The following is a 15773-nucleotide window of genomic DNA, read 5'->3' as shown; positions in this document are numbered from 1 at the left end:
TCTGTTCTCTCCGTGTGTGTCCACGGTTAGACGGGTGCGAACACTTCTCATGTATCTAGCTAGCTAGGCCTGATTTGTACACTGAAATGAATTCCATGTCTTGACGCCCTCGCCCTCTCACTCCCTCACCTCCCCACGTCTCCCCCGACTCCTCACACCCGCACCTCCATACGCCCCATCACATCACGGGACCTATGGAAGTTTGCGCCGATTCACACACACACACACACACACACACACACACACACACACACACACACACACACACACACACACACACACAACATCTGACAAATCTCGCTGTCATATCGTCTGACAATTGGGACCGATCCAACACGACGTGGGAACGTGAACCTGTTGCCGATATGAGCAAACGCCGAACCGGTCCTCATCTCTACAATCCCCTTGAAACTCCCACTAGCACCATCCCCACTTCCTTCCTCCCCTCTGAACACAATGTCTGACTATGAAGATCCCCAAGATGCGCTGAGCGCAACTGCTGGGACGGCAGCGGCGGCGGCGGCGGCGTCGGCGTCGGCGGGTGCTGCTGGACGAAATGGCGGCGGCGTGACGAATGGTTTTGGAGGGAGCAGTGCGGCGGATGCATTTGCACGTGGTGGTCTGCGTGGTGGTGCTACGGGGTATGTTGAACGAGCCTGAATCATGCCCAGTCATCATCGCGATCATGCTGTCGTCACGTGGACTGCTTCAACGCGAGCAAGCCTTTGAAAGAAAAGAAAATGGCAGCCAGCTTGGTGCCCTCCTGACATCCAGATGGGACACCCATGCTCATGAAAGTGCCATATCGTCTCTCATGACCTGTTCTTCCTGTCTCCCCTCTGTGTCAATGGGGTTGGACAGGCGTCGCGATTCGGACAAAGACGACTATGAAGACCCTGATGCCGCAGTTCAAGAGCGCGGTCGCAAGTTTGTATGTCAAGTGCCTCTGGAATGCAATGGTTTGAGACATGTGTTCGCCTCACCATACCCCTCTTTCCCTCCCCATCTTGCCAATCATCTGCCAGTTGGCGTCATCAAGTGCGCTAGCCCAAGCTGCGCGAGCCATGCGCCGCTCGTCAGCCGCTCTGGAGGAAACAGCCGATGACGACACCTACACCATGCCTCAAACGAGGTTGGTTTACCCTCGGGCCCTTCATTGATCAATTCGAATTCCCAGGCCCTCATCCGCCAACCCTCGTATCGACCTCCACACAGACCTAGCAGCATGGCCGGTGCCAACATCACGGCCGCCATGCAGGGCCTCAACGTTTCCTCCAACCATGAGTAAGCTGGCTTCGCGGTTCAAGTTTTGCTATTGCCACCCCTCTCGTCCTCTGTGACAGCATGAGCTAGGAACATCACCAGGCACACGCATGGAAACGGGACCCCTCTCCTTGTCGGATGATTTCTGCACCCCCGCAACACTGCTTTCACACACACCCCACGTACAGCTCAACTTTCGGACATGCTTGTCTGCCTTTGTGCTCACAAAACCTTTTTCTCGCCTTGCCACTTGATGAACCACTGCTTGCCAGATCCTATGTCAACTTGCATGAAGGCACCGCCATCCGCGACTATGGAAATCTCAAGGCCATGGCAGATTTGCGGCGAAACAGCGTCGAGGCCTCGAGCTCCGCTCCGCCCCCTGCCGTCCCCTCTCGTGCTCGTACGTGCTGTGGGACAGGACATGCTTTTTTTGTATGCCCTCCATCTCGACTCACCTGACTGCATTTCATCGCTCCTAGGCAAGCCAGCACCCCCCGTGCCCAACGTCCCCGTTCGCCCCTCCGTCGCCGCTTCACGCCAAGCAGGTATCACCCACCGTCACCACCCTGCCTCGGATTCGCAACTCCTTGGACTCTTCCATGAGCGCCTTTGGTACACACGTGACCCTGAGCCCCTATCCTGTCCGATGCCCCGCTACCACCTCCAATAGCCCAAGCCAATCCTCGTGCGCGGCCCCAGAACATTGAAATGCCTCCCGCGTCACTTGGTGGCCCAGAGCTTCTGGCTCAACAGTGCGTGACAATTCTTGGCTGCGAAATGATCCGGACACCGCTCAAAGGCCGACTCATCTGAGACGCTTGCTGCTCTGCAGATGGTACGGTGGTGTGATGAGCGCACAAGAAGCCGACGCCATTCTCAACCTGGCTCCCATGCATTCTTTCCTTGTTCGTGAAAGGTGCGTGAGTGTGATCAACAATCTGCCATCTTGTTTGCCACTCTTCTCTCCCACAAATGCGCGCTCACTGTGTCCCCCTTTTTCTTTTTCTTTCTCGATTCTTCTCTTTGTTTCTTCTCTTTTGCTCACACTCCCCTGCCCTCTGTGCCTGGTTTGCTCTGATCCGGCATCGAATTATGGGTGGGTACAACCCGATAGCGAGCGTCGCCGCAATCTGAGCTGTAGCCTGGTACTCAGCGTGCGTGGCTGCAACGTGCGTCAAGATCAAGAAACCAACCATCTGCCGATTGTACGTGTGCCCGAGCACCGCCTGGGCACCAGCCTGGACATCTTCTCATCTTTATGATCACCCACAGGAGCTGCTACCTGTGGCCGGTCAAGCTGCTTTTCGCATCACAGCTCTCGAGGATCAAGTCCTGATGGGTTCCGTCACAGCTCTGATTCAACATTACATGTATGTTTCCGCCCTGCTCTCGCCTGCGTGGGCCTGTCCTCTTGCCGCAAACCCTCATGCTGTCGCGCACATGGCATTGCGTGCCTCGTTTGCAGGAAGGGCAGCCCCTATTGTCACCTCAAAACGGTGGCCTTCAGCTCGTAACGCGCCGGACGCGGTCACTTCTCGTTTGATGTCTTTATTTTGTGTTTCTTCTTGTTGATCCGCGCCCGTCCTCCGAGGTCATCTGCCCGGAGTATCTGCTTCCGCCAATTGGCCCTTGGCGTTGATCTTTATTGCGGATAATGTTTGCTGTGGAACATTTCTATCGTGACTGGGCCAGGCTTGGCTTGCCCTGTCGTACCTTTCCACTCATGCCCTCGCCAAGTTTCGCCTTGTTTTTGCGGGGAAGTGAGTGAGGTGTTGTGCACGTTGTTGTGCGCGATTTTCTCCTCAGAATTTTATCAAACAAAAAGGGAATGCGGTTGATAAAGACTTGATAGTGATTTTCGGTTGGGTCTAAATTTGCCTGTTGCTCGTGCTTCAGAACAACCAGGCTCTTATGAGTTGTACCAGTGTCTGAGAGCGAAAAGCACTTGAACCAATACGCCACGGGTTTCACAAATTCGATCCAGCTGTTTGGCTGGCGAAAAATTCTTGTGCTGCTTTTGCCTATACCGAAGCAAACACAGGATTCGTGGTCAGCCTGGCCGTCCTGATGAGCAACAACAAAACTACAATCGGACGTGCCTTTGCGGATGCAATGTTGAAGGCCTCGTGTGTGGATACTATCAGCTGCAAATTGGTGGGTGCGGGGTATCACAGGTTTGAGATGTGCACCAGCTGAGCAATACACGCAAGACAGTGGAGCGAGCTCGGCTGTTCAGCGCTACCTCGGGGTGGCCAACAGCTTGAAGCCCTGACAGGCAATAGCAGGTGTGATAAAAATCCCGTCCCCTAGGACCAAGAAGCCGAAAAAAGCAAACACGAATTCTTTAGCACAAACATGATGTGGTGCTCTGGCTCAAGTCGACGACGGCACGTGGAAAGTGTATGTGTGGGTGTGGGTGTGGGTGTGGATGTGGATGATGATTGCGGACCGCATGCGTGCGGTTGGGCTGGCAATTGGAGAACATACTTGCCCGGCTTGTCAATGAGGCCGCCTCGAGGATGTTGACAACAGATGCACACGTAGTGTATCAAGCCCTCTACAGTATCGTATCAACGAGACAACAAGCCAGGATTATTGATGAACATGGCGAGCTTCTTTGAAAACCTGGTGCGTTGCCCCAAGAAGCCTTACCGGCCGAGCAGAGCAAGCCGGGATCAGCCCCTACTCATCAAAGAGTGAGTGAACATTTGCCCCATAAAGCAGAATCAGCAACAATCATGAGAAGTGGGCCAGTACGCGGTCTTCGGGTCGGGAGTGGTACCCGTTGGTAGCAGCAATCCGAGGACTCACCTTGCGCTTTCAGCATCTTTCGAAGGAGGGGGAAAACGCCGCCCACCCAAAAGGAGTAACAACCGTCCACCAGCTTGTTGGTGCGGCCCTGAAAACCCCCCTCAAACTTCATCTGTCGCTCAACGGCCCAGGACTGAGGACACAAGCATGGCAGGCCAAGTTCTTGGTAAGTTGGCCTGTGATGGCATCGTTCCCAGCAGAGTCTGGAGGGCAATCCGGTTCGACGCACCGCCAGTCGTGGAAGGTCAATGAGCTCCGCGCCTTGCAACAGGTGCAAAGCAGCCAGTCCGCAAAATGCATAGCCGCCGTGTGCCTCGGCACCTAAGCAGAAAGCGACCGTGCGCGTGAGGATCTGAGAGGTATTGGGTCATCGTGGCAAGTCAAGCAGCTGGGCAAGTGCATCGTACCAGGAACGGCGGCAAATCCGCCTTCATATGTTTGACAGCTTTCGACGCGTAGTGGTTTGGCCCGAGTGCGCGAGATGGCAGGAAGATGACGATGAGGCATTGGCATATCAAGGTCTTCATGCCCGCAGCAGTACATTGCTGCCAAGGTTGAGGCTGCATGCGATTGGTATGGGGCGTGTGTAGCAGGGGAGAGGTGGCGCACCGGGCAATCCAAGCCGCTGAACCGGCAAAGAGCTCGTCGAGCTTGGGAAGGCAGGCCAAGAATGCCGCACTTGTCGCGCAGTACACACCGCTGTGGAAGTGACCAGCAGGCATGCCACCACCACATCAAGGGTTGCCTTTTACAACGAAAAGAGGGGCGACCGGAAGGCTCAATGGTAAAGTGACATGCAGCACAGTCGAGGACAGACTGACCGAATATCGACTTCACCATCCTCGTGCATGGTGAAGGAGCCATCGGCACGTTTACGGGCGGCGAGGAACTTGCGTAGGCTGATTCTGCGAGTGCGTCGTGATCATGAGCCTGTCGGCCACGGCTGTCGGTGGAAAGTGTGAATGGCAAAGGGAGCTAACCGATCGATAATGGACAAGGCATCGGGTCCCAGAATAGCGAGGGCATTGACGGAAGCATATGTGGGAGCCAAATGAGAGAGTTGGCCTGGACCACCACCAAAGCCACCTGTTGACGGTATCCATGGGGCAGGGGAAGGATCACGATGGCTGAGGCTTGATGCCGGTGTGGGCACCCCAGAACCCAAGGCCAGTTTGCCTACCTGTGGCATTTTGGCACTGGCGCAGTGTGTTGATGCACCTGGGCCAAGACGCGGGAAAGGATGAGAACCTCTTGAGAGGGTTTTAGACTCTCCATTCCATTGACGTGTGCGGGGAAGGCTGCTCAAAGCTAGAGGGCGAATGTGACTTGAACTTACCGTGTGCGCTCGCTTTCGTTGGGTTCGTATCCGAGAAGGGAGAGGCCGTGCAAGCACCAATAGATGATCCAGGGTCGGCTGGCATCGAGACACTGGTAGCCACTTCCAAGCTGACCCAGCCCGCTCCGCAAGAAGCCAATATGGCGCCTGCGATCCAGCATCAGCCACTCGCTTTGTAGTGACAGGCTTTTGAGGACGCCGTTGCAGAGGCCGAGTGGAAGCATAAGTTTGCAGGCGAGGCGAGAGACAAACATGAGAAGAGATGCGCTGGCGTCGCCAGATGAAGCAGTAGCAGGCGGCCGTCCTCTGAACGACGTACCGTGGTTGAACCTCTGGGTCAGCGAGAACGGGGCGAAAGCATTCATCCTCAAGCTGTGTCTCCACGGCCTCTTGCTGCCGCGTCGTCAGCGTACTCAGACCATCATCATTGATGGTCAACGCGCCCCACGCATCCAATGGCACGAGCAACGCCATCTCGCTGGTCTGACTCACCCCCGCCGCGACTCGCCCCTTCTTCTTCCCACAAATCGACTCTCTTACACACACACACACACACACACAGACAGAGAGAGAGAGAGAGAGAGACGGACGGACGGGCGAAAGGCACTGAGACTGACACCGAGAGAGAGAGAGAGAGAGAGAGAGAGAGAGAGAGGACGAGCTCAAGAAGCAATGCAGGCAGAGCTCGGCGTCAGTGTCGACGTCAGTGTCTAGATGAGAGAGAGAGCGAGAAATGCGCGAGAGAGAGAGAGAGAGAGAAATGCGCGAGAGAGAGAGAGAGAGAGAGAAACGTCAAAAGCAGTAAAATTGCGTTCACACACTCTCTCTCTCACCAATTCATTCTCTCTCTCTCTCTCTCTCTCTCTCTCTCTCTCTCTCGATTCTCACGGCTGCACTGGCACTGGGGACTCACAGTTTTGTCGTCGCGCGTCCGCGTTGTGGGGAGAGGACGGGGAGGGGGGCATCATGGCCAAGCGGGTGTTGCAATGTGCCGTGCGGCCCGGCATGACGCTGGCCGAGATTGATACGCCGGCTTTGCTTGTTGATATGACGTGAGATGCTGGCTACCCCCCCCCACCCCCCCGGCTCGAGATTTGATGTGGTCAAAGATGGATCCGGTCGCTCATGCGCCGCCGCTCGTCACTGGTGTCACTAGCGCGCTGGAGCGCAACCTTGGCACGATGCGCAAGGTCATGGCTGGATTCCCGCATATGCGTCTGCGCCCACATGCCAAGACCCACAAGACGCCCTACCTGGTTGACCTCCAGCTGCAAAACGGCGCGGTAGGCTCTGCCTCTGGTTGTGACCCTTGGCCCTACCACCGCTCCTACACACCAGCTCCCCGTGCGCGTGTTGATCATACTCCTTTTCTCTTCGCTGCTTCTCTCTCAACCTGCGGCTGTGTTTCTGTGTGACTCTTGCTCCGGCCCTCTTCCGCACCTCAGGCGGCCGTGTGTTGTCAAAAGCTGGACGAGGCCCAAGCCATCCTTGCCGGCTCTTCGGTGGGTCCGAGGCCACGGTGCTCGCCCCGTCAAATGGCCACCCAGGCACGGCAAGACTGACGCTGTCATGTGGGGCTTTGCCTGGCTCCCTCTTCCCCCTCCTCTCCCCTTAGGTCAAGGATGTCATGGTGACCAACGAAATTGTGGGCAAGCCCAAGATTGCACGCCTCATGCGCCTGGTAACCTATTTTACGTCGGATGTTGATTCGCGCGTCCGCTGGCTTGTGGCTTTCAAATTGCACCCCGACTTCACCGTTTATTACGCACGCAGGCCAAGGAAGCAGCCTCCAAGGATAAAACCCTGTCTGTGCTTGTTGATGACATGTCCAACCTACGCGAGGTGGCTGAGCAGTGCCGACTGGCCGCCGTTCGCTTGGGTATCTGGATTGAAGTGAACGTCGGACAAAACCGGTACGCTGCAGTACCCTGCCTTTGTATGGCCATCGTCCGCACACTCTCACGGGCCGTGCTTTGTTCGTAGCTGTGGAATTGATCATGACTCGCCCGTGTTGCTCGAGTTGGCCCGTTTTATTGACGAGCACCCAGATCTGACTTTCCGTGGCCTGCAGTGCTACCAGGTTGGCGCCTTGCTTCTCCCTTTGTGCCAGTCGCTTCAAAGGTCGCCTGAAGACGCGTACCTCTGGTTGCAACCGAATAAACACACTACCGACCCACGCTTACCCGCCCCCCCCCCCCCGGCTCGAACACTCGTGCTTTGTAGGGTGCATTGCAACATGTGCGTGCGCATGCTGACCGACAGCGGCTTGTGGATGAGGTGGCGGCAAAGGCTCGAGCTGCCCGTCAAACCCTTCTTGATGCCCGGCTGCCGTGTCCCGACGTCAGCGGTGCGATTTACCTCCACCCCCTTGGCGCTGGACCGCGAAACTGATCTACTCCTTGTCGTGGACTCGTGATAATCTAACATGGCGGTGTTATAGGGTGTGGTACTGGCACTTTTATGCTTGAGGGCACCTGCGGCGTCCATACCGAAGTGCAGGCTGGTCAGTGGTTTGGCTCCGTCTCCGTCTCGGCCCACAGGTTGCGCCTCGCTTCTCTCATGCGACTCTGTCGTTTGCTCGCAGGCTCCTTCATGTTTATGGATGCGGATTATGGTCGAAACCTTGCCGAGGTCTGTGACACTTTCTTTGTCTTGGGTCGCGAATGTGCCTCGTCCCGATCTTTGGCTTTGCAGACTTACCTCGAGTGTGCGTGCGATGCGTCGAGACCGCAGGGTGGGGGGCATGTCTCGCAGTTTGAGCATGCACTCTTTGTGTTGACGACCGTCATGTCGCACACCAACCCTGATCGCTTGGTCGTGGACGCGGGCATGAAGGTGCGTATGGTTGTGTGTGCATGCATGTTCGCGCGCGAACAGTTCTGGGTCGTGTGTCCATCTAGCACGGTGTTTGCGTGTAGCTCATGGTGCCGTTGTAGGCGGTGTCCTTGGATTCGGGTCCGCCTACCGTTGTCGATGAGACGGCCACGCAGGCAGCTGGACGGGGTGTGGCGTTTGATGAATCTCGGGTAAGCTCTACCCGGATTGCCTCTTGCCCCTGTATTGATGGGTGGAACGGGCCGTGATAATTCTGTGCCATGCTGCCCGGCTTTTCCACCTACCTTTAGGTGCGCTATCAGAATGGTGGCGACGAACACGGTGTCTTGATGCTGGGTGACTCGGGTGCCCTGCCTGACGCCCAGGTGGGCACCTTGCTGCGACTCATTCCAGGCCACTGCGACCCCACCGTCAATATGTTCGATTTCATGGTGTTTGTGCGAGACGGCATTGTGGAACGCGTCGAAGCCATCGAGGGCCGGGGTCCAGGCCTGTGAGCTGCGTCGTATGGTTGAAGAGTAGTAACTTTTCTCTTCTGGCAATCGACTCGGATATTGCTCCTCTTCACTGGCCCTGCTAATCACATGCATATTACACATGTCTATTGCGCTCTTTCTTGTGAGTGTAGTAGCACACCCATTCGTCTCTTTGATTCTTGATAAGGGTTTCTATTCCACATGTCGAGCAACACAGAGATGAAAGTACTAACCCCTGGTTCGTGATGTAGTTGAGAACATAAAAGAAGTGACACGAGCTCCTTTCAAACTGGATCGTGTTCGTACGACGTGACATGCTGAAGAGAAACAGAGCCAGAGCAACAGACGCAAAAACCAAAGTGCCCTGCACTCCAGCCACCACCCTCAGCGCGCCTCAGGAGGGACGGAAACAGGGGTACAACGAAAAGACACGAAAATTCGCGGAAATTAACCGGAAAAAGGCGTAAAATTAGCTGAAAATCACAGAAAGCGGATGTCATGCACTTTCTTGATCAAAAAATCAAAAACCAAAAACTTTTGAGCGCGATATCGCGCAGTTTCCGACAGTTGACGGGGCCGGCGTGTCTTGCGGACCAGAATTTACATACACGTGGGCCAGAACGAGAACGAGAAGAACGTTTCGAAGAGAGACACCAGCCAACATGGCCAGTACAAACAGCCCGAGGTACACCAGGCAGGCGATTGCGGTGCTGAGCGTGTTAGTCGGCGTGGGACTGGCGATCGGACCGCAGACACGTGCCACACCACCAGCGACAGCACCAGTGAGATCAGCGACGAGCGTGTGCACGCCGTTGCTGGCGGACATTTATGCACTGAACGAGCAGGGCTACAACGACCATTCTGACAGCGCACGAAATGCCACGGCCGTGGAGTTGGCCAAGCGATTCTCCAGCAACGCATCGATTGCGGCACCCGCGTGGTTAACACCTCGCTATCAAGGCACAGCTGGTGTCGTGGCCTTCTTCAACACGCTTTTCGCACCAACGCCTGGGTGCGGGCACTCGGCTTCGTTCCAAGTGGGCCCCGCGATCGCAGCACGGGCCATCAACCTGCCACCCAACGTCACCAACGCGGCGCCCACCGCCAGTCCCATCTACTGCGAGGCACAAATAGCCGTCAGCGTCACGCTATTCGGTACCAACACCTCGATAGGCCAGGGCTGCACGGCTGCCTGGCAGCAGGCGGACACATACGTAGTCGACGGTGCCGGCCAATACATCACATCCTTGGATAGCATATTCGACGAGGTAGACGTGGCTGAGCAGTTTGCCAGCTGCACCCTCTCCATCTGCATGGCTTAAGTTAGGGTGAGAACATGGCGCCACACCACCTGCTTGCGCTTGGCGATGTTTTCCGATCCCAGACCCATAGGCCTGTCGTGGTGGTGCGATCTCGATGGCCACCTTGCGCAGCAGCCCGGCCGTATCCATTGCGCGAGCATTGTGCCAACTCTCTCACCATAATTGACCCCAATCACACCACACGCTCATGCCAATTCACGAGGTGCTCCACTTGCCTGCCATCCGATGAACCATCCGATGAACAAGTCCCAGGGACACATAAAGTTGAGGTCAGTCCATCACCCAATGATTTGTCAGCATTTTTGAAACAAATGAGACAATAATGGAATATATATGAGTTTATCGGTTGCACGTTCAGTGGCTGCCCTACTAGCTCAGTCGGTAGAGCATCAGACTTTTAATCTGAGGGTCACGGGTTCGAGTCCCGTGTAGGGCTGTATATTTTTTGTCGCGCAACTCCTCGTTCTACCTGTCAACAGAAGTTGAGCCATTTTTTGTTTGCTATGTTTGTGTTGTGCTGCTGGTTAGTCAGATGGTAGAGGAAGGCGCCAGGGAGAGCAAAAGTCATTCTTGCTTGGCTAGGGGGTTGTGTCTGCAAAGGCAAGGGAGAAGCATACGCAGAAAAAGCGAGCATCTTTGCCAAGGGAGAGCAAAAGCAAAGCTTTGCCAAGGGAAAGGAGAGCAAAAGCAAAGCTTTGGAGAGCAAAAGCAAAGCTTTGCCAAGGGAAGGGAGAGCAAAAGCAAAGCTCTGCCAAGAGAAGGGAGAGCAAAAGCAAAGCTCTGCCAAGAGAAGGGAGAGCAAAAAGAAGGGGTACTCAGCCTCATGCCCGCATTCCAAGCTGTAGAGATTGTAATGCGTACGGGGAGGTCGTGCAGTCGTCTCGAACCCGTGACCCTCAGATTAAGAGTCTGATGCTCTACCGACTGAGCTAATGAGGCCCCGATGTTATTGTGATTTGAAATAACACATATGAATGACTCTGAAAGGCTCTGAATGAGAATTGTCAGCATGTTCAATTGGCCAGCCTCCCACGTGAGACTGAGAGAGAGGAGAGAGATTCAGGACCGTCTCTCTCACCTTGCTTGCTGCCTCCCCTACTCAAGGAAGACGATAGATAGGCAACAACACTTCACATGTCACACACGTGCACGTCCGCTACCTTTGGAAAACAAAAAGTTCACCGCAGCACCATTTGCTCAGGTTTTGGTAGAACCTGTCGGTCGGGATGAAGGGGGCTTGTGGACAGGTGAGCGAGCCCGTTGGCAGGGACAGGCAAGCAAGTGAATAACATGACGAGCGAGCGAGCTGCGCAGGGCAGCCAAAGTCAATCAAGCGCAAAAAGAGCAAAGCAAAAAAGAAGGGGTATTCCTCAGCCTCATGCCCGCATTACAGCCGAATGGCAGCTGCTATGCGTACGGGGAGGTCGAACAGTCATCTCGAACCCGTGACCCTCAGATTAAGAGTCTGATGCTCTACCGACTGAGCTAATGAGGCCCCGATGACTACTGCTGATCTAAATCCACATGTAACCTCCACATGCTTCCACGTTTCCCCGCTGGATCCTTTCGAGCACGTGTACAGCTGGCGGAAGCACGGGACACCACACTTTTGAGCAGCACATGAATGAGTGTGGGAAAAAAAAAGGACCCACATCTCGCACATCATCCCCAACGCAAGGTGGGTCGCGTCTATCATAACACGCGTCTATCATAACACGCGGTCGGTTCAATGTGCATGAACCATTCCTCAATGATACGGTCGGTCGACATGTCGTTTGCTCCACCCCGTTCCTGAACCTGAACGAAAGACGGTCGCACGCTCAATCACAGCCGGCACTGGGGCAGGGAGATGTAGTCATCAAATTCTTGCCCATAACTGGCATTGAGAAGAACATCGAGCAGCCCTTCTCCAGCTGCGGACAGTTCATCATGACCCCACCCACCATTGGGCAAAAAGGCACACACTGGTTGGGTCGCGTGCCCCCCGGGTCCACGGTCCACCACCTCCCCGTAGTTGTCGCCTTGCGAGCCTCAAGAAGCAGCTACACCACCCCAGTTGAACCACAAAAAAAAAAAAGCAAAAAGAAGGGGTACTCAGCCTCATGCCCGCATTCCAAGCTGTAAAGATAGTAATGCGTACGGGGAGGTCGTGCAGTCGTCTCGAACCCGTGACCCTCAGATTAAGAGTCTGATGCTCTACCGACTGAGCTAATGAGGCCCCGATGTTATTGTGAGTTGAAATAGCACATATAAATGGCGTTGTGTCATGCTGACTTTGTATTTGGTCAGCCACCTCACATTGATTGATGAACGAGCTGTGTGACTGAGCAAAAAGTGGTTGTCCAAAGCAATAAAAAACAGGTCGAACATGACCGCAGGTAGCAGGAAGCAGCAAAGCAAAAACAACCCATGATCAACACAGACAGTACAGCGCCCACACGACGAGCATGAAGGGGGACAGCATAAAAGCAGCGTTGCCAAAAGCAAGGGAGAGGAGAGCAAAAAGAAGGGGTACTCAGCCTCATGCCCGCATCACAATCAGAAGCGATTGTAATGCGTACGGGGAGGTCGTGCAGTCGTCTCGAACCCGTGACCCTCAGATTAAGAGTCTGATGCTCTACCGACTGAGCTAATGAGGCCCCAATGACTGTGGCACAATAAATCAAATATATGAAACAAAGGGAGCATTGATATTGTCATCATTTCTCAATCAATAATGTTGGTTGCCTTAACAGGGTGTGAGAATGCCTTGAGCGTTGTTATATGGGCAGCTGGTGTTGACGGGGATGCGATTCAGTAGGGCTTCCACATAGGTGGAGGTGTTGTACAGGTGTACGACGGTCATGAGGTCCGCTACCAGGTCGGGCCGGGTTGGGGCCAGATTGTAGTGCTCACCCTCATCGGCCAGGACGTCATACAGCTGGATGGCCGGCACGGCATCACAGCAGTCCTGGCAGCACGCAACCAAGCACTGGTCCTGAGGCGTTGGTGCGGTGCCATTGTAGGGGTGGTCGTCGTGGTACCAGTTGTTGGGTAGACCACCCCCTCCCAGGAGTAGCTTGTATCGGCCCTTCATCACCGCATATTGACCCACGCCATTGCAGGCGGGGCTCGTTGGGCTACATTGTGGGCCCTGGCAAGGGGCTGTGGTGGGATGCGAGCGCTCAATGTTGATGAGGGCGTGTTCTCGTTGAGGACCGGCGTTTTCAAACAGCATTGGATACTGGGAGACGCCATCCAGTGGCTTGTGCCAGTTTGGAAGACTGCCATTGATGGCACCCAGGTCCACCAGCGTAGGCAACCAATCGACTGCATGCATTAGGTTGTAGTTTGTCGTGCCGCGCAAGGCTGGGTGGACTTGTGCACCGTGCACCCAGGCTGTGCCACGCACGCCACCCTGACACGATGCGACCAGGCAGGCGGATAATCACTTGTCAGTGTCTGCCAGTCTCCTTCACTCTTTCTCTTTGCCTATCGGCGCCATCATACCTGAAAGTATGCCCCTTTGCCACCTCGCAGCGGGTAGTTTTGCGAGCCTGTGGCACAGCCAATGCCTTGTGGCTTGTCATTGTGGGACCCCACTGGTCCTCCTAGCATGACGCATTTGACAAAGAAGGCACTGGGCATGAGGCGCGCTTCCTGTGCGCCGGGAAGATGCTGGCAGATACGGGAGTAGCAATACCGTTGTCTGTGGTAAAAATAATCAAGGTGTTGTCGAACATGCTCCGTGCATGAAGAGCCGATGTGATGTTGCCAATGGCTTCGTCCATGGCCGCTACCATGCCGGCAAAAACTTGACGGTTGGGGTCCAAGTGTGCGTAGGGTGCCACATATGAGGCCGGTGCTTGAATAGGACAGTGGACGGACTAGCACACCCAATGAGGTCCGGAAGGCACGACCTAGTTTCTCCTTGTTAGCATGCAGCCCTGGCGTGTCCTCGTGATACTTCTCACCTGGAAGGCCATGTACATGAACAGAGGCTTGCTGGTATTGTGCGCTGCAATAATCTGGCGAGCTCGGTCTTGGTTGAGGAGCAGGGAAGGGTGGGTACCATATGAGCATTACTATCCAGTTGGCGTCGCTCGCTCACAGATGGCAGCAAATCGCTGGTGCCTACCAGCGTAGAGGAGGGTGGAATAGGTGCCTGTAGCGTTGAGATCAGTTTGAGAGCAATTGGGACCACAATTGGGGCCGTTGTCAATGTGAAAGTCGATGCCCGAGTCCTTGTGAGTGTAGTAGTCCTGCAATACCATGATAAAGGCGGTGTTGTGCATAAGCCACTCGCTTACAATGGCAAGAGTTGGATAGAAAGGACGGGTGGAAGAAGGTCGCGAGCACGACCTGCGAGCCACTGTAATAGCCATAAAACGAATTATAGCCACGAAACGTAGGGGTGTAGGCCCATTCATAGAGGCCTAAGGAGGATGTCCATGAGCATGGTCGCAAAGTGAGTGCTCGCGATTGGCCACAGCTGAGCGCGAGGTTGTGAGGCAGTAAACATGTGTTGCAGCGAACCGAGGTGCCACTGCATTCTCCAATCAAGATGTTGTGGGCCAAGGGGCAGCATGGGGATTGCGAAAGCGTGTGCGTTTGTGAGTAATTGGGGAGACAAATATCGTCGCGTCGCAAGCGCACAGAGAGGAAGCGCTGGGGCCGCACTTTGCCAAGAGCGTGGGTATCATAGCCTAGATTGCGCATGTATTCTGGAAGGAGCGCCTCGGTGAGATTGAGGCCATAGGGCTTGTTGTTGGGAATGACGCCGGTTTGCAAGCCATAGCGGATGTTGTATCTGCAGCGCGAGCGCATGTGCGCGGCATGAATGTCGGACAGTCTGGACGGTTTGATTCATCCATCGCACCGAGGCAACAAGCTGTGACAGAGTCAACGCACCGGCCCGTGTGAATGGCACTGCGGGTGGGTGTGCAGCAGTGCATAACATAGTAATGGCCCAAAATTGTGCCTGCGCTTCAGCATGGAATCGAAGCAAGAAACCATCAGCACTTGGTTGGCATGATAGCTCAGATGCCACGGTGAAGTAGGGCGAGAAACTTGCCATTGCGAGCCAATGCATCAATGTGAGGCGTGGCAATGCTACTCCCGGTGTAGCCCAGATCTCCAAACCCCAAGTCGTCTGCTACCTACAGATGTCCGATGCGATTCCGAGTGAAGCCCGCGGCGTGTGTGAGGGCTCAGCAAGGGTGATCCACAGCGCATCACTCCCCAGCACTTGAACTTGCGATAAAAAGAATATTCGGCTGGGACGCATGACCCTCGCTGAGCAACAGGCCCAGCAAAGTCAGTGACACAAGCCCGAGACGCCGCATCGTGCTCATGACTCCTGAAGGATCAAAAAATATACAAAAGTGCGTGACACTTGTGAATTTTTTAATTTTTTTTTTCTGTTGATGTACCACTCACTGCTGGATAAGTATTTCGTGACTCTAAGGCTTAGTAGCTGTGCCTGTGCCTGTGCCTGTGCCTGTGCTTGTGCTTGTGCTTGTGCTTGTGCTTGTGCTTGTGCTTGTGCGTGTGCCTGTGACTGTGACTGTGCGTGTGCGTGTGCCCGTGTCGTTGTGTGGGTTTTTATACTGCATGCTTGTTTGTGATTGGAGGGAGGTGTGAGATTCAAAAGGACAAGATAGGAACAAGCAGGAGTGTAGGAGGGGATCCGTTAGCAGTTGGTTGTAAAGAAAACCAAGCCCCTCAGCGAAAGCATATGCAACGTTC

The 15773-nt window shown here is 54.8% G+C and overlaps 5 protein-coding genes across 5 annotated transcripts; 3 read left to right on the top strand and 2 right to left on the bottom strand.

Annotated features, from left to right (window-relative positions):
* Positions 1-456: 456 nt before the first annotated feature.
* MONBRDRAFT_11086 (uncharacterized protein) lies at positions 457-2079 on the top strand (the record flags this gene model as incomplete). The annotated part of the gene is made up of 7 exons (XM_001748898.1): positions 457-641; positions 862-931; positions 1026-1132; positions 1216-1284; positions 1536-1666; positions 1746-1811; positions 1937-2079. 7 exons carry the CDS (start codon positions 457-459, stop codon positions 2077-2079), a joined length of 771 nt encoding a protein of 256 aa, XP_001748950.1.
* Positions 2080-2940: 861 nt separating this feature from the next.
* Positions 2941-6126, bottom strand: MONBRDRAFT_33884 (uncharacterized protein). The gene is made up of 14 exons (XM_001748834.1): positions 5733-6126; positions 5414-5599; positions 5258-5295; positions 5058-5163; positions 4899-4982; positions 4687-4776; positions 4485-4522; positions 4307-4398; positions 4078-4210; positions 3919-3948; positions 3754-3823; positions 3509-3572; positions 3366-3410; positions 2941-3287 (listed from the first exon to the last, which is right to left on the bottom strand). Exons 1-14 carry the CDS (start codon positions 5885-5887, stop codon positions 3234-3236), a joined length of 1185 nt encoding a protein of 394 aa, XP_001748886.1. The 5' UTR covers positions 5888-6126; the 3' UTR covers positions 2941-3233.
* A 1-nt stretch (position 6127) lies between these two features.
* Positions 6128-8745, top strand: MONBRDRAFT_33883 (uncharacterized protein; the record flags this gene model as incomplete). The annotated part of the gene is made up of 12 exons (XM_001748897.1): positions 6128-6465; positions 6570-6696; positions 6859-6915; positions 7029-7094; positions 7187-7326; positions 7397-7493; positions 7637-7760; positions 7854-7916; positions 7998-8044; positions 8108-8248; positions 8350-8439; positions 8539-8745. The coding sequence occupies 12 exons, from the start codon at positions 6128-6130 to the stop codon at positions 8743-8745; spliced, it is 1497 nt and encodes a 498-aa protein (XP_001748949.1).
* Positions 8746-9386: 641 nt separating this feature from the next.
* Positions 9387-10046, top strand: MONBRDRAFT_11083 (uncharacterized protein; the record flags this gene model as incomplete). The annotated part of the gene is made up of 1 exon (XM_001748896.1): positions 9387-10046. The coding sequence occupies one exon, from the start codon at positions 9387-9389 to the stop codon at positions 10044-10046; it is 660 nt and encodes a 219-aa protein (XP_001748948.1).
* Positions 10047-11866: 1820 nt separating this feature from the next.
* On the bottom strand, positions 11867-15379 carry MONBRDRAFT_28433 (uncharacterized protein; the record flags this gene model as incomplete). Its single annotated transcript, XM_001748833.1, has 11 exons — positions 11867-12088; positions 12187-12254; positions 12634-12693; positions 12780-13443; positions 13536-13636; positions 13729-13912; positions 14000-14067; positions 14164-14461; positions 14562-14835; positions 14937-15006; positions 15316-15379. 11 exons carry the CDS (start codon positions 15377-15379, stop codon positions 11867-11869), a joined length of 2073 nt encoding a protein of 690 aa, XP_001748885.1.
* Between the last annotated feature and the right edge of the window lie 394 nt (positions 15380-15773).

This window comes from Monosiga brevicollis, genomic scaffold (genome assembly GCF_000002865.3).
Source record: "Monosiga brevicollis MX1 MONBRscaffold_26 genomic scaffold, whole genome shotgun sequence".
Lineage (NCBI taxonomy): Eukaryota > Choanoflagellata > Craspedida > Salpingoecidae > Monosiga > Monosiga brevicollis.
This window is presented reverse-complemented; position numbering and strand designations above follow the sequence as displayed.